Source organism: Geotrypetes seraphini, chromosome 1 (genome assembly GCF_902459505.1).
Source record: "Geotrypetes seraphini chromosome 1, aGeoSer1.1, whole genome shotgun sequence".
Classification (NCBI taxonomy): domain Eukaryota; kingdom Metazoa; phylum Chordata; class Amphibia; order Gymnophiona; family Dermophiidae; genus Geotrypetes; species Geotrypetes seraphini.
Genome location: NC_047084.1, coordinates 490,998,523 through 491,026,355, shown reverse-complemented (window position 1 = coordinate 491,026,355; position 27,833 = coordinate 490,998,523). Strand labels below are relative to the sequence as shown.

At 41.3% G+C, this 27,833-nt stretch overlaps 1 protein-coding gene across 4 annotated transcripts in view; it reads right to left on the bottom strand.

Moving 5' to 3' along the window:
* Positions 1-22,534: 22,534 nt before the first annotated feature.
* RORB (RAR related orphan receptor B) overlaps positions 22,535-27,833 on the bottom strand; it is a 257,317-nt gene continuing 252,018 nt past the window's right edge. For all 4 annotated transcript variants that reach the window (XM_033956277.1, XM_033956186.1, XM_033956456.1 and 1 more), the window contains 2 exons: positions 26,470-26,582; positions 22,535-24,206 (listed from right to left, as the gene is read on the bottom strand). In XM_033956277.1, the coding sequence (XP_033812168.1) occupies positions 24,051-24,206; positions 26,470-26,582 (269 nt within the window). In that variant the 3' untranslated portion in view covers positions 22,535-24,050. The remainder of the gene's footprint in view (positions 24,207-26,469; positions 26,583-27,833) is intronic.

The window sequence follows — 27,833 nt, the reverse complement described above, 5'->3', positions numbered from 1 at the left end:
AGGGAGGCCAGATCAGGATCTGGTGGAGGCTCTTGATCTCAGTGAGGACCCGACTGTGCTCTGGCTGCTCCAGTCGTCAGTGCTTTTGGAAGTAATCATGGAATCTCTCCAGGAATTAGTTTGAGACTCCATAGTCCTCAGCCGCACTGTGCTTGCTTATGAACAGCACTAAAATTCAGACCACATTTCCCCTCTCAACAAGACATTACAAAAATGCTAATGGACCATTGGGAGGTCGTAGAGGGGCCCCTTTGGATGGCCAAAGCCATGGCAAATCTCTGTCTGATGGAAGCTGAATTTAATCAGCTATTTGGTCATGGATTCCCTGGTGGTGCAGGTAACCAAGTGTATCTCCCTCCCCAGTGAAGGCAGATTTATCTCTTCTCTCATAGGCCGATGCTTAAAGTTTCATGGTAGAATCAAATTGTACTGTGAATCTTGCACTGCAAAATTCCCACAGCCTGCTCAAAATAATGAGCATACAAATTAATACTACGAGTTAAAATCATGATATTAATTTGCTGCTCACTGTCCTGTGCAAATGTTCTTGCCGGGGCCTGAATGCTGATTGGCTCAGGCACTGACAAGTATATTGATGTTAAAAAAAAAAAATGCCCCTGGCCTGAATTCTCTCCTCCCCCTCCCTCCATCCAGGGGAACCGGAAACTTGGACCACCACTGCCCCCCCCCCACCACCTTTGAGGTTGACAGGCCAGACCACTCTCTGAGGCAAGGTGAGGCAGGGCAGGACAGATCTCTTCTTGATCCCACTCACAATTGGCCTTACTGGTCTGGTGGACCACACTCTCCGACCCCATACCTGGACAAAGTTCTGGTGGTCCAGTGGGACCCCGAGACAGGCCAGAATCCCCTCCCCACACTGGAGTCTTCCTTGGTGGTCTAGAGTAGCCCTAGCCCACTCCCCACATAGGCAGAAATACCTTTTCTGGAAGATAGGAGAGAATGGGCATCCTTTCCTCTTCTCTCTTGGGCTCTGTCATCAAAATGCCATCTCCCACCACTAACTGGTGCATTCTGGGATGTACTGGGGAGACCTAACTACCAAGCATTCATTTTATATTTTAGCAGAGGGGGTGTGTTTGGAGGTGGAGAATAGGTGTGTTTGCGCATTGGCGCACGCTGACTGATTAGCACAAGAGCCTTTAACATCTACTAATATCTTCTACAAAGGTGGCATTGAGGGCACACACAGTAAAGGCCACATGCTGATTTCCCAGATTGTGAATGGCCATTAATAATAAAGCAGCAACGTCAGCTATTTTAGAGCCATGCTGAAAAGTCACCTCAGCAAAACAGTGCAGGAAATTTTTTTAGCTCTCTGCCCCGAAAAGGCCCTTCAAAAATTAATTACCGTGTAGTTAGTATATGTACATATCAAAACTAGTGCAGAATGCTTCTTTAGCTTATTAAAAGGACTCATTAAACCAGGGGTGTCCAAACTTTTGGCCTCCCTGGGCCGCATTGGCTGAAAAAAATGTTTCTGGGGCCACACAAATGCGCAAACGCTGCAGCAAGACAGAGGAGGGAGCCGGTAAGATGGTAAACACCCGGGGGCAGCAGACTGCATCGCCCTCGACTGGGGCCGCACAAAATACTTCACAGGGCCGCAGGTTGGACACCCCTGCTTTAAACTGTAAGTCTTTCAGGGACAGGGAAATACCTAGTGTACCTGAAAGTAACTTACTTTTTTGAGAAGCAGCTCACGGTATCAGCTAAATGAAAATAAATATTCTTTTAAATGTCTAATCTTTTAATCTTTCATTGCTTCCTCTCTCTTCCTCCTATTTTCCTACTCTCTTTTCCTTCAGTCCATCTCTGGCCTTTCTTCTCTTCCCTCTCTTACTTTTTCATTCTTCTCTACTCTGTCATTCCCTCCCTCACTCATTCGAGTCTTTCACCCTGAGTCCCCTCAGTGCTCCCGGTCATCGCACTGTTCTTTTTCAGTTGCCAGCTGACCATGAATCACATTGGAAGCTGGCATGTTTGCATCTTGAACTCCACTCGTACAATCTGTATTGCTGCTGTGTGATGAAATTCTTGGGTTTTTTTTGGGAACTGGTATTTATCTTTCTTTTGTTTTAGTTTGTAGCCTGAGCGATACACCTTGAACTAAGCCCGAGCCCGAGTAAGTTCCTTTCAAACCGCTGTATATTTTTCAGATTCCACCTTACAGGCTGCTATTAAGAAACAATTCAAATGGCTAAAAAGGCGAATAGTGTATGATAATGTGCTGTATTTGTTGTTTAGTATGCAAAGCACAATTTGTATCTGAGATTTATTCAAAGGAACAGTTAATGAACTACTGAAATGCAAAATCATGTAAAGCAGCACCATAACTGCTATTGTGTAATAGAACTAGGGACATAATTTACTTCATATGCAGGATCAAAAATAACTACACCTTGTTGAGGTGTATTATGAGGGTTTGGTGGTTTTGGGTTTTTTTTTTAATTTTCCAAGAGCAAATTTCTGCACGTACAGGTTTTTTTTTGTTTTTAATTATGGTGCATGTAAGTTACAGTAGAAAATTACTGCATACAGTTCTGCAAAAGCTTTGTTCCCCATTAAAATACTGGCCCCACAATGTTTGGCAAAAATGCTAAATCTGGCCCAAACTGATTAGAGAGTGACATGGTGACATCTAGCTGAAAATGTTTTTCACGGCGGTCAACAATGTGCTCTTCATGACCCCATCAGCTCTCCCGCTGACGTCATTTCCAGGTGCCACGCATAGGAAGTGGCATCAGAGGGAGAGCCAATGGGGTCGCGAGGAACACGTTGTTGACCACTGCAACAACTTCAACTAGAGGTATGAGGGACGGGAAGGGGGTGCGCCCAGCAGGCGGGATCAGGGAAGGAGTGGGGATGAAGATGAGGGTGGGGGAGGGGCACCACTGCCCTGGGCGCCTCTCACCCTCGCTAGGCCACTGCCTGCAGTCAGTCATTGTGGGAATATGAAGAAATATATTGGGCTGTTTTTGCGTTGCTTTTTCAAGGTAAATGGGCAGGATTTTAGAAAAGTATCTGGCAACCTTACGGTTTCTTCCCAATATATGAGTTGCACTTTCTGTGTTCTACAGCAGTGGTTCCCAACCCTGTCTGGGAGGACCACCAGGCCAGTCGGGTTTTCAGGATAGCCCTAATGAATATGCATGAGAGAGATCTGCATATAATGGAGGTCCTAGGCATGCAAACATACTCCATGCATATTCATTAGGGCTATCCTGAAAATCCAATTGGCCTGGTGGTCCTACAGAACTCCCAGTGCTAGCTGCCAGAAGACTTTACAGAACTATCGGTTAGCTTTGGGCCCATTTTAACTCCAGTCCCTTTTGGAGATATAAATATCTCAAATTCCTTTCTACAGCACATGTGACAGGTAAAAATGCAATCTAGAATAAAATGTCTACATTTTTCTTACTGATGAAAAGGCGATTTTTTCCCCCCTTGATCACGGAATTTTCCAGAATGAAGCTAAGCCACAAGGTAAACGCTTGCTTATACAGTATAGAGATTTTTATTGTTATTAATTTGTTCAGCATTAAAGAAAGGAACTTCATCAACATTGATTGTCATTTACAGAAAACATTCAAAAATCAGATGCGTTTCATTATCAAATGTTAAACAGTACGTTAACTAATAATTTACAAGACATGAAAAAAGACAAAACCTAATATCTAGTAAATCAATTTTTAAAAATATGACAGGGTTTGCTGTTGCATTTTTCTATGACATCAATGAGTAGAGCTGAATCAAGCTCTTAGGCCCTTAAAAAATCTAAATTAAATATGCCATGGCCTTTTTAACATATTAAGATTTATTGATTAAACAAGGGAAACAAAGAGATGTACAAAGATCAGACATGCTTCTGGCAGTGAGAGAGAGAACCAGGAAGTGAAGGGCTCCTTTTAAGAAAGCTGCGTTAGTGATTCCCTCGCGGCAAATGCAGCGAAACCCATTCCATTCCTTTAGGCTTTGGTGTATTTGCTGCAGGAAAATCACAACCTCGGCTTTGTCAAAAGGACCCTTGGGTTCCGTGTGTTTTTCTTGTTCACTATCTGTGTTTAAATAAAGAATTATATATATATATATATATATATAAAGATTTAGGAGCTCTTTTACTAAAGTGCGAGAAGGTACAGTAAATGCAAAAAAAGCACCGATGCACCTGCACTAACAGCAAATGCATGCAATACAGGGCCTGGGCAACCGGTCTGTGTGGTAAATGTAGGGCAGATGCAGAGCACACACCCTGCATTTACTGCAAGGGTTTCTTTTTTTAATTATAACTTAGTTGATATCAGATAAAGGCCAAATGGCCCATCTAGTTGGCCCATCCGCAGTATCCATTATTTCTTCTTCTCTCTAAGAGATCCCACTTGCCTATCCCATGCTTTCTTGATTTCAGACACAGTCTCTATCTCCACCACTTCTTCCGGGAGACTTTTATAACTATACTAATCAGACATTTATTTTTCGCCAAATCACATTATACAGAGCAGAGCATCCATAAGCCCAACAAGAACGATATAACTGAAAGGCATCATATACAGAATGATCTTTATTGAACAGAAATCAGTCAGCAGCATTAATTCCCCCTCCCCCCAAAAAAATCCCACAAAATCATGCAACACATTCACTTTACAGTTTTCTTCCACTCCTCATAGCATTGCCATTTAACTAATGAAGCTCCCTATTCTGTGATACTTCAAGGCCGTCAGCCTATACAGAGAGACCAGTCGTCCAATTTAGTCAGCACTAATTGCATATCTGGAGCAGCAGGCGATTTCTAACTGGCGGCCAGCACAATACGAGCCGCCGTTAGAAACAGTTTAGTAAAACAGACTTCCCCTTCATCCCAAGTGTTGTCATAATGATGCAGAAATACTAACCCAATGAAGGCTCTAGAGCCCTGTTCAGAACAGATGCTAAAACTTGAACTACAGAACCCCCGAGCCATTCCACACTCCCACCACATATGTAAATAGGAACCCAGGAGCCCGCATCCCCGCCAACACCGTCTATCTCCCCCTTCCAGACAGCTTTGCTAGCTAGAAAGGGGTGTAGTACCAGCATAACAATGCTTTGCTTGGCCAAGTCAAGCGTAGCAGTATGCTGCCATTTACTGCAAGGTTTTTACTTACTGCACTGTAAGAACCTGTGCAGTAAATGCAGGGGATATGTCTTGCAGTCAGTGCAGGCACATGCATTGGTGTTATTTACCAATGCATGTAATACCATGTTAACCCAAATAAATTATGATCTGCCACAGTGCACCCTCCCATCTAATTATAGCCCCTGACATTTCCCCAAATCTAACAACAGCCCGCTCAATCAATGAGCCCCCCCCGTTGCCAAGCTCTGCCCCCATAGTGAAGTCCTGTCCCCATAGCAAGGGATCACCATAGTAACATAGTAATATAGTAGATGACGGCAGATAAAGACCCGAATGGTCCATCCAGTCTGCCCAACCTGATTCAATTTAAATTTTTTAATTTTTTCTTCTTAGCTATTTCTGGGCAAGAATCCAAAGCTTTACCCTGTACTGTGCTTGGGTTCCAACTGCTGAAATCTCTGTTAAAACTTACTCCAGCCCATCTACACCCTCCCAGCCATTGAAGCCCTCCCCAGCCCATCCTCCACCAAACGGCCATATACTGACACAGACCGTGCAAGTCTGCCCAGTACTGGCCTTAGTTCAATATTTAATCTTATTTTCTGATTCTAGATCCTTTGTGTTCATCCCACGCTTCTTTGAACTCCAGTTCCCTCCTCTCAGTTGTATACTCATCCCCAACCTACCTCGGCTACTTAAAGACATTTCTCTAGTGTCTAGGCCACGAGCAGAGCCCCTCTGCTTTTGCCCTGGCCAAGCCTCAGGTTCATAATGGCAGATCTGACCCTTAGCAGTAGTACCGAGACACTAGGGGTCAGACCTGATATTTTGAATTCTATGCTTGGCTGAGGCAAAAGCAGAGAAGGACTGCTCCTGGCCCCTCCTAGACACCTGAGAAATGTGGTGGTTCAGAGGTAGGGGAACTGGGCAGCAGGTCTTCACAAGGGGACAGGGCTTAGTGATAATGGTGATTGGTTGGTTGTGAACAGGGTTAGAGGAATCAGTGAGCTATAATCCCAGTTGGAGGAATTGGGGTGGGGGATCCAGGGGGTGTGATAGAGATCTAGCCTTGCTACCAGTAACATGGCTGCATTACTGTCACTTCTTGAGGTATCTAGCACACATTACAGACTTATGCCTCTGATCTGCCCATATCACATCCCACTATTACCTGTGTTGAGGTGGGCTGGCTGGTTTTGATGTGGGATAGTTGTTAGCATGGGCCCACCTGCTCTACCTATTTAACACAACTTAGTCAAAGAGCCACTTAATGATCAATTTAATACTTTTCTATTGTAAACTGCTCGCACCATCATTACTTGCAGTTTCTTCATATCCATAGGCAGGTTAGATTAAAAAAATACAAAACCAATAGGGCTGTACAAAGCATTTACACTACTTTGTCATTCCTTCATGTACTTGTCACCATGCTTGTGTATTTAACAAGAGTGTGCTATTGAGAACAGCAAAGCACACCGACAAAATCACAGCAGTTTCAACACCACGCAGTCAATCACATCATTGGCAAAAATTTTAGGACATAACGTCTCGCTTTTAGTTAAACAGCAGTGACTAAAAATATGGATGAAAACATTGAGCTTCTGCCTTTTGGATACAGAAGCACACGGTTCTCTCTCACATGCCACAAAGATAGGTTGCGTTTCAGGATTAACAAAAATTAGAAAATTATATTTCAATCCAAGTTGCTTTTAAATACATTTATAAATTAATCGCCATAACTCTCTACTTATAAGAAGTCATATTTTTGGAATTATTTTGCATGTGTGCTCTAGGTTTGTAACATAACTCACTGTCGATATACATGAACTTGACCTTGTATTTGGTGTGGGTCAGCCACAGCTGTGAAAATTACACCTGGACATGGAACTGGCCTTATTTTTGCAAGAAAGGAACAAAAAAGGTTCCACAGTAGAATTAGCAGATTTTAGAGCAATTTATAAAATTCCATGTTTTCTGAGAAAGTCTTTGTTGAAAGGGGGGAGAGGTCTCTGAAAAAAAGATGAGGGGGCAATTCTATAGCTTGGCACCAATATGTGGACACCATAATGGACATACTCAGTGCCAGTTCTATAATGTTCTAGAATTATTAATGCATAGCTGCTTTGGCATGCCCACTTACAGTATAGTGGAATAAGTTGCAATGCGCACAACTGACAGTATTGTATAAGTTGTCTGTGTCATTTGGTGGTGCACCATGCTCCGCCCAGATATACACCCTCACTTTATAGAATAGCGCGTAGAACTTACCTGAATAGATGCCAATTACTGGTGCCCGTTAAGTGCTAGCATTCCAGAAACTACATTCAAACTTGATGCCTAATAGTAGCTGCCGAGATAGAATGAAAGGAAAAATCGCTACGTTGGACATAGGAGGCTCTTCGTTGACTTGTATGGGCTCGTTAATGCAATTTTGTATATATTAAATAATACAAGACTAATTATTCTAAATGGAGGCCTTGTGACTGATTACTGTAAACAGTATTCAAAACCTGATGCTGGAAAAAACTGGTGCTATGCACTATTTTCCAAAGGGTACCCTTTATAGAACTGCTCTTAGAGCCAATTCATGTGCTGAACGCTGGCATTTACGACAGCTGAAACCTGGTGTAAATTCGGCACCCAACTCATGGCTTTTAGGCTGTTCTATAACTGTGCACAGTTTCTCAGCATGCCCCTCTCTTGGCTGCTCCCCCTTATGAGTTGCACACTATGAAATTTAGGCAGCCAGGCATTATAGAACAGCATGCAGGGAGATGCACAATAATTGGTCAATTAACTGATAGTTAATAGCTTGTTAATTAATTTGTTTGCATCTTGGATCTGCACTGAAATTTCAGTGCCAAAAGTTTGGTGGCATACATTGAATCTTGAGGTATGTGCTTAATTCAGATTAATTTGCTTTAACTTCTTAATGTACATTCATAAATAACATCATGTAATTGCTTGCTTTATTTGTTAAAATGTCCTATTGGATACCTTTGTTTCTGTGCTCTCTCCAAGTTATAAATAAAGTCCCCCCCCCAAAAAAAAAATCCTACTTTATTAAAAAAACAAACAAACTCCTTTTCACAAAAGTACTGTGCAAAAGGATCATAGTTCATTTTCAAGTTAACATGGTTAACACACATAGGGACCCTTTCACTAAACTGCTAATAAGTGGTCAGCACTTTCGCTAGTGCAGGACTTTCACACCTGCTGTGCCTGTGACCACTTTTAGTATAGTTATAAAATGGCTGCATTTCCCTTTTTCTCTATTAATGGCCATGCAATTTTTCCATTAACACGGAAACACCCACATGTACTTTCTAGGCAGTAAGGGCTCCCATGCTAATCACACACTGATTGGTGTTTACCAATGTAGCTGCACTGATTAGCAGAAAACACACCTACTCTGCACCCCCAAACATGCACCTAGCACTAAAAAATAAAAAGTTTTTTTTTGTATGAGGGAAACCAGCACCAGGCACCAAACTACTGTGGGACACCTGAGCGTCTCCCGTGGTAGGAAAAGAAACCCAAACTGTACTGGGGGTGGGAGCATGGTGTACCTGGTTTGGTGGCCACTTGAGGCAGAGCATCCTTTCCTACAGTATGTGTGTGTGTGTGTTGGGGGGATACATGGAGTGGTCATGGGTACGCGGCCGGCATCCACATGGCCTTTAGCTTCACCAGTCCCCTGCCCTGAAATAGGAAATTGACATCAGAGGGGATAGGGACCAACGGAGCCAATGGCTGTGCACATGTTCCACACACCTTCCCCCATGCTTGCATCCAGGTTGGACTGTCCTCACTGCCTCACCCTTGGTAGGCTAGAGGAGGGGATGCATGTTGATTTAGCTCAACATCTTTCCAGGTAAGGTACTTTGAGGTATACTAGATATTTATCTATCCCCAGAGGGCTAACAAATAGTGGATATAATCAATTACAGTCACAGGGAGCTATGTTAGTCAACGTCATCAGAAGCCAGGCTACTTTAGCATGGGTTAACACGCTTTCGTGAATAAGGGACTCAGTCATTTCATGGTGAAAATTAAGTTTGAAGTTCACGATTTTCTGATGACAGTCAATAAACTCCTCTCTTATGTTTGCCGACGCCACTTCCTGAAAAAGAGTCGGAGGATTCTGCATGTATTTCAGCATTGGTTCTCTATCACCAAATCAGTAAGTTAAGGAGGCAGTTCTATAATGACTCACTTTTCCCCAAATTCTATAACTGATGCTTAAAATTGCACATGCAAACTGCCCAGTGTGCGTGCATCAATTTAATTGAGCAACTAGCCAATTAGCGCCACTAATCGGGCCCTAACAATCAATTATCGGCACTAATTAGCAATAATTTGAATTTATGGGGCACATCTTAATAGGTGCACAATTAAAGGGGGTGGGCCATGGGAGGGGCATTCACTATAGATGTGTGCAGTATTATGGAATATGGGAGCTCCACACAAAATTTAGGCATGAGGATTTAAATTTTATACCGGGGTCAGTTGGTGTAAATCCTTGTGACCAAAACTGGGCACTAAGCTTTATTCTAAAAATGGCACCCAATTTGGAACTCTGTTTATAGAATAGCACTCAGCATCAGTGGCGTAGTGAGGGGCGGTGGCGCCCCCTGTGTCCTCCTCTCCACCCCCACCCCCGCCACACTCACATCCTCCCTTTCCCCGTAATCTCTTTAAATCATCGCCAGCGTGAGCAGCTTCCCCCAGCCTGTTGCATGTACCGGCACTGGCGTTCCCTCTGATGTCACTTCCTGGTCCCGCGACCCAGAAATGATTTCAGAGGGGAGTCAGGCCAGTGCGAGCAGCGGGCCTGAGAAGTTGCTCACGCTGGTTAAGAGTTAAAGAGGTATAGGGGGTGGAGAGGTGCCGGCGTACCCCCCTAAGATAGTATCCGAGGTGGCATGCACCCCCCCTTGCTACTTCACTGCTCAGCACTCACCTTTTTGGCACCCAAATTTGGGCACTATTTACTGAGTTTAGTCCATTATGTGCATAAATAGGCAGAATACTGACAGTGACGTATGCTTAAATGTGAATATTCCCCCCCCCCCCAATATCCTGGAAGAGCGCATTTAAGTGGCAAGGTGCCTAAGTGCAAGGGCATACAAAGGGGTGTAGCATGGGCAAAGCCACCACTTATGCACCCGACTTATGGAATACTGTAAGTTACATGGGCCCCTGCCACATCTGGACACACATACTGTAGTTACACTATGTCTATGGCTGGAGCAACTGGGAGCATCTAGATTTTAGGCACCCCTTAACCAGATGCCATTATAGAATAGGATCTCACCCCATAGCATCAGGACACCTAAACAGAGGTGCTCACTTATAGTATTACTTTCAAATTGCCTGTTTTCCAGTGCCCATTTGCAAGGTCTCATAAGGGTCATTCCATGTCAAGTGGTCTCGAACTCCCCACTCAAACATCTCAGAAATTGCTGAAACTTTTTCAGGGACCTCCAATGAAGACATCCAAAGTTTTGGGGCATGATCTCAACCAGGTTCAGAGTTAGGAGCCCCCTTTATTTGGGCCACTTCTTTTTTTTGTATCCGTGGACCCTCCTTGACATTGGACCAGTTGATATGGAATTACAGTTCTCAACATATTCACTCTTTGGAACAACTTGGCAGTTTTGTTTTAACATTTTGCTTACATTACACAAAGCAAAATAGACTTCATATCAAATGGCGAGTCAAACTAATCATAATTTTTTGTTTGTGATGCTGTTGGTTAGAATAAGAACAGAAGATACTTTTACAGCCATTGTAAGGAGGGGGCACCATTTTGCTTTTAGATGCTTTGTTTTCCTTCTAAAAATTGTTACAAAGCCTTATATTTAAACAAGAGACATAGAAAAAATATTCAGCATGTAAACACAGTCTCCTGTTATATACAACAAAATTTACAGAGACTGCACACTTAATATTAGACTTTACTCAAGCATATATTAAAAGTAATTACATCTGAAAAAATATTTTGTCTTCTTTGTTTCTACAATACAATACCAGGTTCATTTATATACTTTCCTTAGTGTTAATCAGATGAGGCAATGTAGAGAAATCAGTGGGATTCTGAAGTTGGTTTTCAGTTTCCTTTTTTCATGAGCTGTCTTAAGAAAGAAGTTTTATTATTGAACTGGGGAGCAGAACCAGTGGCATAGCAAGGGTGAATGGCGGCCCTCTCATGCCCTCTTCTCCAGCTCGCTCCTTCTCAACCCCCCCTGATGTGCATGTGTGCTCCTTCCCTTTCCCGTACCTCTTTAATTTTCCTGGCGCGAGCAGCATCACAGACTTGCGCGCAGAACCCAGAAGTGATGTAAGAAAGAGAGCCAACACTTGTATGAGCAGCAGATTGGAGTTGCCGATCGTGCCGGCGAAAAGCTAGAGATACGGTGGAGGGGGGAGTGAAGACGTGTGTGCAGTGGGCGAAGAGTGGGAAGGAGGGGGGGGGTGTGAGAGGAGGATGCTAGCTCCCCCACCAAGACAACACCTGGGGTGGACTGCTCCTCCCTTACCACGCTGCTGAGCAGAACTAAATTTCTGTTTCTGCTCTGCTTTATTCATGGTCACAAGAACTATGCAATCACTGTATTATATGCATGCGACTAATCTAGATTTTTAAATTTCATTGCTCATGCTTTCCAAATTTGAGTTCAAAGTGGGTCACACAGCGGTACAGTTGATATTTCTTTCCACAGAGGGCTCACATTCTAAACCAGGGGTGGACAACTCTGGTCCTCGAGGACCGGAATCCAGTCAGGTTTTCAGGATTTCCCCAAGGAATATGCGTTGAAAGCAGTGCATGCAAACAGATCTCATGCATATTCCTTGGGGAAATCCTGAAAACCCGTCTGGATTCCAGCCCTTGAGGACCGGAGTTGCCCACTCCTGTTCTAAACTGTATCTGCATGGTGGATTGACTTATCCAAGGTCACAAGTAGAATTTAAACCCTGGCTCCACTGGTTTTCAGTCCTCCACTCTAGGAATTCATACTGCACAAAAATACATAATCCAAACTTCAGAACTTTACAGCAATTTATATGTAATTTTACTTCACCCTCTTAAAAATGGTCTACAACAGAGGGTGAGAAGACACATTACTGCCTCTTATTTGGCTGAAGGATAACTGAATAAAAAACATTATAATTGCTTTTTGTGTGATCTGTTTGAACAAGACAGCTGTAAGGGAAAAGTCCATGACCCTTAACCCCTGACTTCCCCGTTATTCCCTCTGAAGGCTGCTGCTTGAGAAATAAGAAAAAGTCAGCAGAACTGAAGAAGATTAAGTATTGAAAAAGATGAGAAGGAATGATCTGAAAAGACACTGCAGCTGACCATGTTCTTGATGGCCAGTTTGTAATGATATTGAACCTTTTCCACAACAGACTTACCGGTAAGCTATCCGTCAGCAGTATCCTAATACAAACAAGACACAGGTTCCTTCGGTATGAACAAACATATACTGTACAGCATTGCTTTTCGTTATATTATACAAAAGACAGCATGCAAAGCCGACATTTTCAGCAAACACTATTACAAAGAAAGACAAATTTATTGCTTCTGTATCTAATGACATTTCTTTCAGTCTCTCTAGAAAACAGCTATGACAGAGATGTTAGATTCATATACACCATTTCCTGAATTCACTGTCATCGTTATGCTTATTGGTGGTTGTCAGTTCATAATGAATGCCCAGATGAGCTTTAAGTCTCATCGGTCCTAGACTTTCTCTTTATTCACAAACCTTGGTTTGCATCTTTATGGTAAAATGAAAGCAGACATAGATATAAGGAAACACAAAACTAGCAGATGAGCTTATTCTGCTTTTGGTCCTGTTTTCTTTAGATCCATTCTTTTTTTGGAAAATAATTAATATGTTAGTTGCAATTCAGTGGCTGGCTTAGTACCTGCTGTAGGGCACACCATTTGCCACTGGGTGTAGAATGAAGGATGAAATGGACCAAGACACTTCATGGTTACATATGTTGCCTGTTTCCTCCAATTCCTTCCAGTGGTTTCACCTAGGTCAATCTAAACTCCAGAAAATATCTTCAGTGCTAATAAAACTTGGTCGAACAAGTGCAAGCTTAATAAAACATTATAGGAATTTGTGCACACTTTCTAACGTAATTCTAGACAAGGAAACAAACACTAAATACCAAATAAGAGGCAAGTTAATTTAATCATGTGTTTTTAATGAGAATAACTAATGGGCAGACTGGATGGACCGTCATTTACTATATTGTTACTATGTTGAGAGGGCTGGGACAAAGGATCCTCCTGAAGGGTCTCACTGTGCCCGAGTGAAAAGCTATCCAGAAGCAATTGCATATTCACCTCACGAGTATGAAGTATGCGGGTATCTTTACACTGAGAAAGCAATAACAATTTCAATTTGTGCATCTGCTTTTCAGTACTGGTGAGTAGTGCTGCCCAATTCACGATTCAAATCGGTTCACCAATTCAGTTCGGGTGAATCGATTTGAATCGATTTAAAACAACAAAAAAAAAATCAGCCTCCCGATTCGGTAACTGACCCTCCTCCCTCGCCCCCTAAAGCAGGAGCGGCAGCACTGCTTCTTGCTGGCTGGCTGCTGCCACACCTGCTTTAGAGGGCGAGGGGGGAGGGTCAGTCAGGAAGTACTGGTGTCCAGTTTCCCCCCTAGCCTCCCACGCATCCATTTATCTCATTTCAGCAGCCTAAAGAGAGTATCGCTTGTGCTAGCGATCTCTGCAAGCTGCTATAGGCTTTGGGAGCTGTCTTCCCTCTACCATGGTCCCGCCCCTCCTCTGACATCAGAGGCAGGATCGTGGCAAAGGAAACAGCTCCGAAGGCCTATAGCAGCTTGCAGAGATCACCTGCACAAGCGATCCTCTCTGCAGGCTGCTGAAATGAGGTAAATGGATGGGCGGGAGGTCAGGGGACCCATAGTCCTTCGGGGGGGGGTGTGTGCAGTCCTTCGGGAGTTCTGGTACAGGCCTTCAGGAGGGACAGGCAGGCCTTCAGGTGTGGGGTGCATATCTTCAAGGGAGACAAGGCTTCAGAGGGGATAGGTCTTCAGTGGAGATGCAGGCCTTCGGGGGGGGGGGGGGGGTGGAACAGGCCTTCAGGAGTGGTGGCATAGGTCTTCAGGGATGGTGGTACAGACCTTTAGGGGGGACAGGCAGGCCTTCAGGGGAAGTGGTGCAGGCCTTTAGGGGGGACAGACCTTCAGGGGAGGGGGGCCCTTGTGTAGAAGTGGAGGGAGGGAGGGAAGGGTGTTCAAAGAGACATGCATATGCTGGACTTTGGGGGGAAGAAATAATGGGTGTAAAAACAGAGGAGATGGAGAGAGATGGTGGACAATGGGATTTAGGTTTTACTGGGCCTAATGTACCGGCGCCTAACTCAGACACCTAGCAATGCCTAAGACAACCCTGCCTATTCTCTGCCCCTAACCATGACTACTTTTCAGGTAGTCGTCATTAGGCCTCAGAGGGCATCTCAACTTAGACGTTGCTAGGTGCCAATTTTGTGTTCTGTGCAGAACTCTTAATTGGTTATTTTTTTTAATCAACTAACCTCAATGGTGCAGTCAATTACCACACTATTTAAGCTAATTGAAACAATTTGGGTTGCACATGGATTTTGGTTAGGCATCTGCAATTAAGGCGCCTAAGTAGGGCAACGTTTACAGAATCTGGCCCTTAGTGTGTAAACATCCAATCCTCAATGTATTTTAGGAATGGATGTTTATATGCCAGATGTGTGTGGCAGGAGCATCCATTTTATATCCATAAACATCAAAAAGAGCAATGGGATCAATGCAATTTAGAAAGGGTTCTACATTGGCAGATTTTGGTTTTTAAAACACTAGCGATTCTTGAGATGTCTAACCTGTCCATCTGAATTACAATTTATACGTCATTTTGAAAACCTGCCTCTAAATTTTTTCCCTTACCAGTAGTACCATATTGGCTAAACTCAAAAAAAAAATCTATTACTTCTTCAAAGATTAAAAACCATTAACTGTTATCAACAAAGCAATCAAAAGAAAAACAAACAAATCAACAAACAAAAAAAAATCTGCAGTGGGTAGAGGAAAGAGTGACAGTGAATTCAGCCTGTATAAAAGCCTTAACATGTCTAGTTATTGGCTTCAGGGCCTTGCCTGACTTTCTTTTATTCAATAACAAATTTGGTCCTTTATGAAAAAAAAAAAAATATTTTTCAGTTGTTTTAAAATATTTTTCTTCTCTGTACTTTTTGCAATGAGACATCCCTGAGTGGCATCCAGTGCAAAATCTGCATCACGCAGTGATTGTCATTTACGAAGTGCCGCTTTTACGAAGCAGTGTGGCGCGTGAATGTAAAGAAGCCCGTTCAATTCCCACTTGTTTGCATATCCCTCAATAAAATCCTGTCATTACAAAAGGTTCCTCGACAGAACCTTTTCTTTTCAGGCAGCCAAACCGGATACATGGCTTGCCAAAATTGCGTTAGAAGCTTCCTCTTATCTTGATTTTAGAAAACAGATAAAAACCCAATTATTCAACAGACTGGCATCCTAATGTATCTTATTACTTACTTAATAATTTTTATATCATTTTAAATTGTTTATATCTTCCCACTATAAGCTTTTAACTTTGCTGAAATTTTAGATGATTTCAATTTTATATATCTATTTGTACTGTATATATTATGATTGATTGATGTGAACCGCCTAGAACTCCCGGGTATGGCGGTATATAAAAATAAACTATTATTATTATTGACTGCTTCCCATTCACTGCATGCTGATCGGTAATGCTGCTTCGTAAAAGGTGTCCTAGGTGAATATCAGAAAAGTTACACGAGCACATGCTAGATCTATAAGAATGTGCTTAACGCTTCTGCTTAACTTATAAAATGTTGAATTATTGTCTGCATCAAGTATTTTTCCTTACTATATAAAAAATGCATAAAATTTTAGCTTTCGGTACTATTTCCTCATATGTGCATCAAACAGGAGAATAGTGTATTACAATTCAATATTATTCTGCTAACAAATTTCATATTGCAAGGGCTTATAAACTGTATTTTCCTGACTAAGCCAATAGATGTGTATAAATTTATTGGTAGCATAAATAAAGATAGAATTAGTCCTTATATTACTGCAGTATGTTAAAATCTATTTTGAAGACATGCCTCCAGGCACATTAGAAGCAGGTTAAATGGAGAGAAATACCCTAGAGAAAAAAAAAAAAGTTTTTTGTATAGTACATCTGGACTAAACACTGGGATTGACAATTGTAAATTTAACTATTTACAATAAACTCTAAGGCCCTAGCACCACTTAACTTAAATGATAAAGTAACTGACCGTGTCATTTAAAACCAATTAAAAGTCATTTAAAAAAAAATGTACAGGCACCTACAAAGAACACCATCCAAGTCACGTCTATAGCGATGCTTGTTGGCACCTACATGAAAAGTAGGCATGATTTGTGCTGGAAGTGGACATAAGCGCCGGAAGGTGCCTCTGTAGATGCAATTATCGTCAAAGGTGGGCACTGTAAATGTAGGCCCGTAAAACCCTGGCCTACATTTCCAGCGCCTACTTTTAACATTGCTGCAATTCTGCAAATGGCACCGTAGCGTGACTGACACATGGGCAGTGCTGCATTTGTAGGCGGCTGCCAATAATGGTGCCATTTTCAGAATCCAGCCCTAATAGTTTATGTTAAGCTCTAACAGAATGAGTGAACATATATACATAATACATGCTGTTTATGTCATATTTCAACTATACAGTCTCTCTCTCTCTCTCTCTCTAATGTTGAAATTCAGTGAGGCCTCTGCCCATTTAAACTAAACTCAGCTGGTCAGCTGTGGTACTGTCTAAGCAGTGCTGAGAAGGGTTACTGGATGTCCGGATTTACCCGGACGTGTCCACTTTTCAGAGGACTGTCCTTGCGTCCAGACAGCTTTTCAAAACCTGGCACATTGTCCGGGTTTTGAAAAGCTGGAAAGATCGGGGGCCAAGTCTGGCGTGCATCTGCGCATGCACGGATGCATTCCAGACCCAGCCTGAAGAGACGAGGTTTGTGTGGAGCTGGGGTTGGGAGACGGAACGGTGCCGGAACAGGGTGGACCTAGGGGTGGAACGTGGCAAGCCCGAGGGTGGAATGGGGCAGGGCCTTACTTCCCGACCTCTGAAGCTCCCTCCGGTTACGAAGCCATTTAAGTTTTGCTTTAATGTGATCCACCTTTTTTCTATATAGTGATCCTCTGTGTTCATGTTTAAACCTTATTAATATTATGTCAGTCTCAAGGCAGAGAGAGGGAGGGAGAAGCCTCACCTCACCCTGGGAAGGCAAGCAGCTAGAAAGCAGACCTGGGCCTGTCCCAAGGACTAGCCATCTGAAGGAACTGGGCGAGTTCAGATATCTCTTTAATCTGGCTAGAAACTGTTCAGAAGCATAAGCTTTGGAGAATCAAGCATATTTGTGTCCAGAGGGAAATTCTCTTACAGAGGACTCTGAAGGCCCAGAAGCTGAGGAAATGATATGGGATTCAAATGCTTGAGAGACAGAAAAGTGAATTTGGCAGCTTGTTACAAAGCTAAGACTGTTTTGATGTAGAAAGCTACAAATTGCATGCTAATCAATGGGACTGCTAACAGGCTTTGAAGAAGTAATAAGCAATAAGATGTATGAATGGTTTAAAGACACGCAGCATGATTTGGGTAGGGATCTTGAGGACAGTTTTTTGTTAAGGGTGCTGAAACGCACAGCTGGCCTAGTCTATAATGCTGAATTACGGAAATGTCACTATCGCACAGTCCTGCGAGCTTATGTTTCCCAAAGTCAGGCTTATTATATGGGCTGTATTGACACTCAACTCTGTGTGTGTTGTTCTGTTGAGGTTAACTCTTATTTTCATGGTATCTGGAGTTGTGAGGGGATACAGGCCTTTTGGAAGGAACTGGCTTCCTTTTTGCAGGACCTTTTGCAGGTTCTCTCCGTGTACACTTCTTCAGAAAAACTATTTCTTAGCAAATGTTTCATTTTGGGAAAGATATGTATGTATCTTATGTTGCTGGCTGTCTTCTGAACCCCCCTCCTTTGGGCTTTGGAGGAATCGACTACATGAGCTTATGGGCTGGGAGGCCCGTTTGGCCTGTTCTTCTCGTCGCCGGAGCAGAGACTTTGTCAACACCTGGACTCCATATTTGAACATTTTGTCCACTGCGAGTCGTAGCCATATCCTGAATAGACTCCAATTGTATTCTGGTGTATCTGTTTGACATCTAACTCCTCCCCCATCTGTGTACTGTAGTATTTCTGTTGGTGGGGGAGGGAGGGAAGGGAGGTGGGCGGGGTTCTTTCTGTGGGGTAGGGATGTTGATCATGACCGTGGAGGACATAAGAGTCCAGTCCTCCGCAGTAGCTCGTTGCTATTGTAAACCTTGTCTTACGCTTTTGTTGTTCTCCCCACCCAAAAAAAGACATTGTAAAGCTAGAATTCCTGAACTATGCCATCTCAAGTGGACTTGTTCATTGGTGGCAACAGAAAAGGGGAATGAAATGCTACACTAATGAACTGAATCGGAGGTGCCTGTGATAATTGCTAACTCTTTTGAGGGAATTGGGGGGGATTGAATACTATCAATCTAAAGATGGATAGACCCTCTTTGCTGGGCATTAGGTTGCCAAAGCCCAGTGGTTCAAATCAGGGTTACATAATGATTACCTGGTGATAAAGTGGAACGCCTAAAATAGAAAAAGAAACTATTTGTTGTGTGGGGAAAGGCCCAAGGCCCTGGCCCTGGTGCACAAGACCTGATGTTGAAGCAATGTTTGAAGAAGCTCCAGTAAAGAAGCCGAACTGAGGTTATAAGCTTATATTTAGGCTGGAGGCTTTTGGAAACTCCTGATAGAGAGCAAAATTTTTGCTTTTGAGCACCAAGAAACTGTTGACATGCTTTAGGCAAAGCATTATGAACAGGAGGAATGGGAATCCCGAAATAAATCAAAGTGTGACTTGTGTGAGAACATTGACCTTTTTATTTTTCACTTCTTCACCCCTCCAACAAACGCTTTGTTTGGCGCATTTGTCCATGCTCAGTGTTGTGACCTGCTGTCAGGCCACCTATGCCGGCCACAGGAGGCATTGTCTGTAATAAAAGCCGTGTAATAAAAGCCGTATAATAAAAGCCTTGTAATAAAAAGCCGTGTAATAAAAGCCTTGTAATAAAAGCCGTGTCTCCACTGATACAAATGGTATACTGTGCCTACCTGATCAAAAGAGGAAGCGGCAAGGAAGCCAGCGTAGTGCCAAAATCTTTGAAGGTTGTCTGCTGAAGCCTGGAGATAGGAATGGGGATAGAGGGAACTTTCTGCTTACTACCCATCCTCTTCTTCCCTACTGCAAAGGAATTAGAGATCACCCAGGCTAGAGTCAGGAAGCTCACATTCAGATGATGTGACTCACTTAGCTGCCATCTTGGATTTCCCTTTGCATTAGATTTTAACTGTTAAACATTAGACCATTAGTTTATTCTGTTTCAAATCTTTGTGTCATCTGCAAACAAGGCAAACTTTCCCATTTAACCCTTTGGTAATGCCACTCACAAATATAATAAATAGAATTGCCCCCCAAATTGATCCTTAGGGTACTCTGCTACTCACCTTTCTTTCCTTCAAGTGAATTCCATTCAATGCCATCCTTTGCATCTTTTAGTTAACCAGTTTTAATCCAGTTCACTGCTTTGGGCTATAACTTCAGCCTATTCAATTTGTTCACAAGTCTCCTATGAAGATCTGTGTCAAGGGTTTTGCTGAAGTGCAAATAGACTACATCTAGCACATGTCCTTGATCTAGGTCTCTGATCACCTAGTCATAGAAATCAATCAGATTTGTTTAACATGATTTTCCTTTGGTAAAATCATGTTGCCTGGGATCTTGTAAGCCATTGGATCTTGTAAGCCATTGGGATCTTGTAAGCCATTGGATTCTAGGAACTGGACTAACCCTTCCTTCAGCAGCACCTCTAGAATTTTCCCTACCCTCTAAGTAAGACTTATTGGCCTGTAGCTTCCCAGTTCTTCTCTGTCACCAGTTATGTGGACCTAAATAATAATAGGAGTATATAAAACAGTCTCTAATACACTTTTCGATAACTGTTGAGCACAGTACCAGCATATTATTTCAATAAGTAATCAATATGAAACATAAAATTGAATAAATTATTCTTAGTGAAAAGTGCTCAGTGCCCTTTGCCTCCTGCAGAAGAAAATATATAAAAAATATCTTGCTGGACCGCTTAGAAGCTACATTTTCTAGCACTACTGGTTTCATCAAGACACACAGCTAAGTGTTTTTGATTTTTCAAATCTGCATAAAGTATCCTAGTAGTGTTTCAAGCTATAATAGAAATAACCAGCAATAGATATATAATATAACACCCATGTTTCACACAATCAAATTGTCCACCTAAACTCATTGATACCATGTTGGTGACTGCTCTCATGCACATTCTAAAAAATTGGAAATCACCCTCGCTATTAGATTATACCTTTTGGTGGAACTCTCTGAGTATGTATCATAGATTTGAATCCTATGCATATGAGAAGAGAGTTACATACCGAACCTGCATGAACTTGAAATACAACAAATCTCCATGGTCATTCTTAGATTCCTATGTACGCTCATCTTCTTAGACACTCCTGTTATCCTTTTCTTCTCCTCTCTTCTCTCTTTCATTTTTCTTTCCTTTTTCTTTACTGCTCTCTCTCATCTTTATCTTATATATCCCTTACATACATTTTTAATAATTGGAGCCTTTGCTCCTATACAGTTAAACATAGATTTATATATTTTATATACAGAAAGCTTTATTTTGTTTCTATGTACTTTAAATGATTCTTGTATCCTTTAAAATACTTAATAAAAATTATTGAACTTAAAAAAAAAAAAAGAAATAACCAGCATAAGATTATATATCTGGTGGGATGGAAAGGTGGCATGATGGTCCCATACTTATTCTCCTAGAGGTGCCAACTATGCAGGAGGCAAAGGGCACTGAGAACTTTTCACTAAGAATAATTTATTCAATTTTATGTTTCATATTGATTATTTATTGAAATAATATGCTGGTACAGTGATCACCACTTATGTGAAGACAGATCACATTCACTCTTCTCCAATTCCGTGGAACCAATTCCTAAATGGGCCCTCCAGAACCTATCTTTCAGCTCCTTCAATATCCTTGGATGTATTTCATTTGGCTCCATGGCTTTGTCCATTTTCAGTTTTTCCAGTTGTTCAGAAACACTTTCTTCCGTGAACAGTACGATATCTATTCCACTCCCATATAAGTCTTTGTCAGCCAAGAGAGATCCTTCTCCAGGATTTTTTTCCATGAACATTGAACAGAAGTAATTGTTTAGTATGTCTGCCTTTTCCTCATCATTCTCCACTCTTACATTGCCCTTTCTCAGTAGCTTTCAGTCTCATAGGATGCCTCTTTTAAATCCAGTTATCAGCCTACACACTGTGAAAACCCACAGGTATTTTTAACCACATTGAGGGGAAATAATTTTTGACCAGGGCAATCTAGAAGGATAATTGCTTAGTTATGTGGCTGAATGCCTTTAAAATCTGTTCTCAATATCCATTTGTACATATAAACAGACAAGATGCGTAATGTATATGTCTTGACGTCATCAGTTAGAAAAGGGAAAAAGAAGCATGAGGAAATTAGTCATGAATCGTTAAAAGTGATGGAAAGGAGATAGATGGACAGATTAAAGAGACAAAAAAGAGTAGTTTGTTTAATTAAATGCTTTTCTATTGCCCTGTTTTCCGAGCAATCAGTGAAATAATCTCTCCATTAGAAGGAAATATGACTCTTGGAATTAATTCTTTATACAAACAGCGAGGAGGAGTGACATTTATACCAACAGGATTATGTCCCTGCCTTAACAAGCAGTCTACATCTGTCTGCTCAGATACTGAATGTAATTTTGGTTTAGTAGAAAAATTCAAAGCTGAGTACAGTGGTAGTAGTATAGAAAAATAATCTGTCTTGCAGGACTGGAATTCTCAAGTCACTACAAAATTATCTCATTCAAAACTCAGTTATTGTGGGGGTTAGGGGCGGGGCATATCAAGCACCTGTGCCCCATTTCAAGGTAAAGATGCTCTAAACCAGGGATCTCAAAGTCCCTCCTCGAGGGCCGCAATCCAGTTGGGTTTTCAAGATTTCCCCAATGAATATGCATTGAAAGCAGTGCATGCACATAGATCTCATGCATATTCATTAGGGAAATCTTGAAAACCTGACTGGATTATGGCCCTCAAGGAGGGACTTTGAGACCCCTGCTCTAAACTAACTTGGCTGTACAAACATTTTTAATGGAAACGAATAAACCTGAAGGCAGAGAAGTAAACTGCACTGCTAGTGAGGCCACTTAAACCTATCAAAACACCACATATTTATTTTTTTCTTCCCATACGGCCTTTTGTTCATTACAAATCTGGCCACAACACAGAACAATAAGACTGTGAGGGCTTTCAGGGAATTGTGTGTAGGAATTGCTATATCAGTGTCTACCATTTTCTTGGCTAATATCTTTTCTATAACCAAATGAGCGGCCCTTATGACTACCAGTAGGAATAATTCATTATATTGCTATAACACCAAGTGGAAGCTTGGTAAGAAAAGTCCTAGAAAAATACCTTTTACTGTTATTAGATTTCACTTGGCTTTAATTGCCATACAGAGATCTCAGCAAAGATTGCATTAATATGTAGAAAATCCTTCCCCTAGCACTGGCCAGCACACTTCACTTCTTTAGCTGGAAATGTTGACGCCTTTCTTTCACTCTTTCTATACAGCAGATGTAACTAGGATGAGAAAATTATTTGACTCCCTTAGTTTATTTTCAGAAGGGACCAAAATATCCCCCTCCCCCTTTATGAAGCCACGTTAGGCTTTTAGATCGCTGGCCACGGCAGTATTAGATCCGACGCTCATAGGAATTCTATGCAGACGGTGATAAATAAGCCTAACGCAGCTTCATAAAAAGGGGTGGTGGGGTGGTATATGAGGTGTTAGGTCTGATGGTATTAAAAATTCAATATACTCGTAGCATCAAGAAGTCTGTCAGTATTGTTCTTCGTGCTGACCTACACAAGCAAGACTTTTCTCTACTATCTGTTGTACAGCTTATATTGTGTACTGCATACATTCACACCTCAAACATTTAAAATTGGAAAGGGATAACAACTCTGGTTACCGTTAACAGGAGCTCGATCGCCCAACGAATGGCAGAGTGAATGTATTACTTGAAAGGGGTGAAGGGAAGAAATACCAACAAGTACGCCTGTCAAGAATCTGTAAGTAAATATATGATCCTTAAAAACACTGAACACATACATCAGTGTGTACATGTATATAGATATACTGTATACACATACACACACAGAAAGAACTTCAAAATTTCACATGCACTGAGCATCTAACACATAGAAATAGGTATGTATAATAGGTTGGGATCTCTTAAATTATATTAGAATGATAAATGAAGAGTAATACTGGAAAGTACTGCTCTTTCTTCATTTATATCTACAATAAAATTCTATGAACATTGGTTTCCAGAAACATCTCTCAATAAAATAACAATAAAGTTAAAAAAAAAAAAAGTCCACCCGCTGTCCTTTCTTTGTACATTTGTGGATGGAGAGCGAAAGAGGTGCACATCTACATTCTTCACACTGTAGCGGTGAAAATTATTCTAGTAAGTGCAGGACATTCCTAGTGTTTCAGTAGTGATGCTTGCAGAAAAATCTTAGTGAACACATTTCTGTGGTCCCAGTAGTGAAGCATTCCAGAGCTTTCTGCTATTTCTAGCTGGTGTTTTACTTGCAGCTAGTGGTAGAGTCTGGATTAAAGAGTTCCTTGTACAACGGAGGAAACAGTGTGTTCACTATCTCTGGATGAGATTGCCTAAACACCTGCAGTTTCTCCCCATGAAGGTTACAAAGTGCTGTTATATTTGGTAACTTGGCTATTAACTGTATGGGAGAAGGGGGGGGGGAAAAAGACAAGAATTATTTACAATGTCATTGTTGAAAAAATAATTAGGTGGATTACCTGGAATTCATATGCTCACTATAGTAATAATAAATAATATATTTTTTTTAATATACCGCCCTACCACATAGTTCTAGACGGTTCACATACATTGAAAATTATACAATCAATGAATAAAATACAATTTGCTAAAATGCATTAAAATCCAATAAAATGTGCATACTCTAAAATCAATGTACATTTACCTATCAAAATTCTAAAAGATCAGTTTACAAATTTGTCAAATAAATTGGTTTTTAGTAGTTTCCTAAAATACCTATATGAGTGTGCCTGAAAAATAATAGTACTTAACCATATATTCATTTTACCTGCCTGAAAACCGAGCAATTTATCGAAAAATCTCTTATAAAGACATGACTTGATAGTCGGAAGGACAAATAAATATTGCCCTCGAGTAAGGCCATTGATTTGGCAAATAATAGAGTGTGTCTGAAGGGGTGGGTGACACTGCCTCTGCATGCGAGTACTGGCTTGCTGGGAAATTGTGTATTTTACAACTTGGGGAGAAGAGAAATTGTAGATTAAATTGATACATTCTGTGTACGTTTTAAAGGTAGAACAGAGCATAGATAAAAATCATTGTGTCTGCTCATTGCAATATGATTTTATGTTTTAAGCTAAGGGTTCTAAAAACTAAAAGGCAGGTCAGTTTTAGGCAACTATTTATTTATTTAGATTTTTATCCCGTCCTCCCAGTAGTTCAGAACGGTCTACAAGTGAACATACACAATTGAGGGTAATTAGACATATAAGAAGTGCAACAGGTTTGGATGATTGGACTTACAAGACTGTGATGTGAGTTTAAGTACAGGCAATACAGCAATTTAAGAGTAGAGTTCAAATATAAGTAGTTAGTTTAAGTACAGTTATGTGAGATTAGGTAGTTGTGTAGTTTAAGTACAGTTAATTGAGATTAGGTACAGTTTGTCAGAGGATAGACTAAGATAAAATTGTACTGGAATTTAGGGGGAAGGTAGGAGAGAGGAGAGGGGGGTGCTTAAGGGGGGGGGAGAGACAGAGGGAGAGACAGAACTATGAGTTCGATTCCCCCCCCTGCCTTCTCCCTTCCAGACTCCCACTCATGCCAGGCACTTTTTTTGTTACCTCAGTTAAGATAAGTGAGGGATTATTATTGATTTTTTTTAACACAAGAGGATGCTAATACCAGGGTCTAAATTATATTCAAATAATAGGAGTAGTGTTATACAGTATGTTAAGAATGGCATAAAACTGAACAGGATAAAAGTCCTACAAGAAACAGAATGCAATGTGGAATCTTTTGATCTAATTTTTTAAAGGGAATTATGCATTGCCATGGCAAATGCATAACTTCCCAGACATTTCTTTTTTTAAATAGAAAATAAGGGATCAATAAGCCCATGGCAGTCAGTGGCTTTTAAGCCCTATATAGCTGTGAGATGAACTGGACATATCCAGGCATCAGCCAATATGGTGCACAGCTAGCTTTTCAGATTAAGTTAGGACAGCCTTTATAACCAGGGGCCTCAAAGTCCCTCCTTGAGGGCCGCAATCCAGTCGGGATTTCAGGATTTCCCCAATAAATATGCATGAGATCTAGGTGCATGCATTGCTTTCAATGCATATTCATTGGGGAAATCTTGAAAACCAGACTGGATTGCGGCCCTCAAGGAGGGACTTTGAGATCCCTGCTTTATACTGTCCTAACGTTAGGTGTTTACATAGCTGGTTAGTGGACCGAATATTGCCACTAATCAGTTACATGCTGGCTCTGCCCAAACTCCGCTCACAGACTGCCCTGGCACCAACTGGACAATGCTTGGAAGGTTACAGATAATATTCAACAGCACCATCCGCTTTGGTTCTCTCGAATATGGCCAAAATGTTTGGTTCTTTCTGGGGTTTTTTTCAAGCCCTTAGTAGCTCTGAAATCTCACATGAATGCCCACTTTTCTCACTTGAACATCTATTTATAAGTTCAAATTTTCACTTCTCCATTCTCTTTATTTTATCTCATTACCTTATTTAGTATATTTCTAACTTCCTTCTCCAAAGCCCTAAACAGTGGGGATCTCATGATCATATTCATTTACTCTATTCTGTTGATATCTCATTTTTCCTAGATTTCAAGTTCTTCAGGATAACAAATTTCTGAAGATTTGCTTACGATCTTTAATACGTTGTTTCTGTGTCTTTGTGACTTACTTTTGCCAAAGTTTCATCATCGAGGTGGTTCTTCTGAATCACATGTTGAAGTGCAAAATAAATCTTTTCCTGGAGTTTTTGGACCTTCCTCGGTTCCATCAGCCATGGCCGATCTGATCCAATAGAAACATGGGTTAAAGTTAGCAAAATTGTGAAAAAAAAGATCTACATACAATGGACTGTTCTGACAAGAACCAAAGTGAGAATGTGAGTAGGCTTTTGATATATTTAATGGGATTAACATATCAAAATTCAAAGAGACTGCAACAGAGCATTCAAAACTACCCAATATCTTGTTTGCCATATGTTTGTCTTGACAAGATTATACACTTGATTGAGCAGGAGCGCTCTCTTAAATGTGACCGTACAGTGCTATACACATGGCAGTTCTTTCAAATTAAGCAGTAGTAGTGTAGGTTAGAGAAGGTCTGATGGCTCAGTGGAACTGGTGTGCACTGCCTTCATAGGGTCTCAGGTTTAAATCCCAGATTGAGCTTAATGCATGATCTCAAGGTCAGCTGGGACTGTATGTGCTCTGAAAGCAATGCCACTTTTTTGCCAGATGAAATTCAGGGTATGAGACCTGTGTTATCTATGAAGAGGAAATGATGACAGTAAGGTGCTGGTCGACAATGTATTTTATTGTTTATATCTTTAGCTTTGTTTTGTGGGTGTATTTATTGTTGACATGGTATGTATTTTTGTATGTAATTTTGTATTTTTGAATGTAAGTTTGTAACCCGCCCTAGGTAAGGGCAGGATATAAATAAATAAATCAAACCAAACCACTGACATACGTTTCCAGAAGCATGGTCTAATAGTTAGTTCAGTGTCCTGAGACCCATTGGAACTGGGTGCAATTCCCACTGCAGCACCTTGTGACCCCGGGCAAGGCACTTCACACTCCATTGCCCCAGGTACAAAATAAAGTCCCTGTTTATAATAGGTAAACCACTTAGATTACAACTACAGAAAGATGGTTTATTAAATCCTATCCCCAACCCAAATGATGCTTGCTGCAATTAACAGACCTGATAGTAAATGTGGGGAGGGATGTCTATCAAGAAAGGCATAGAGGGATTTGGCCTGCACAGAACAGCAGGTATAGTCTTACTGGGCAATCTGGATGGACCATGCTGGTCTTTACTATGTTAGAAAATAAGATCATAGGGAGCTGAAAATGAAGGCTTATGATGGTAGAATCTTAGCATTGATTTTGATTGAGATGGAAAGAAAAAACCAGAGGAAACGCACTCTAAGAAAACACACCTCGCCCAATATATGCATGCACTATGAAAGGATAGAAATTGGACAAATGCCATTTACATCAGTGGTTCCCAAACTTGTCCTGAAGGATACCCAGC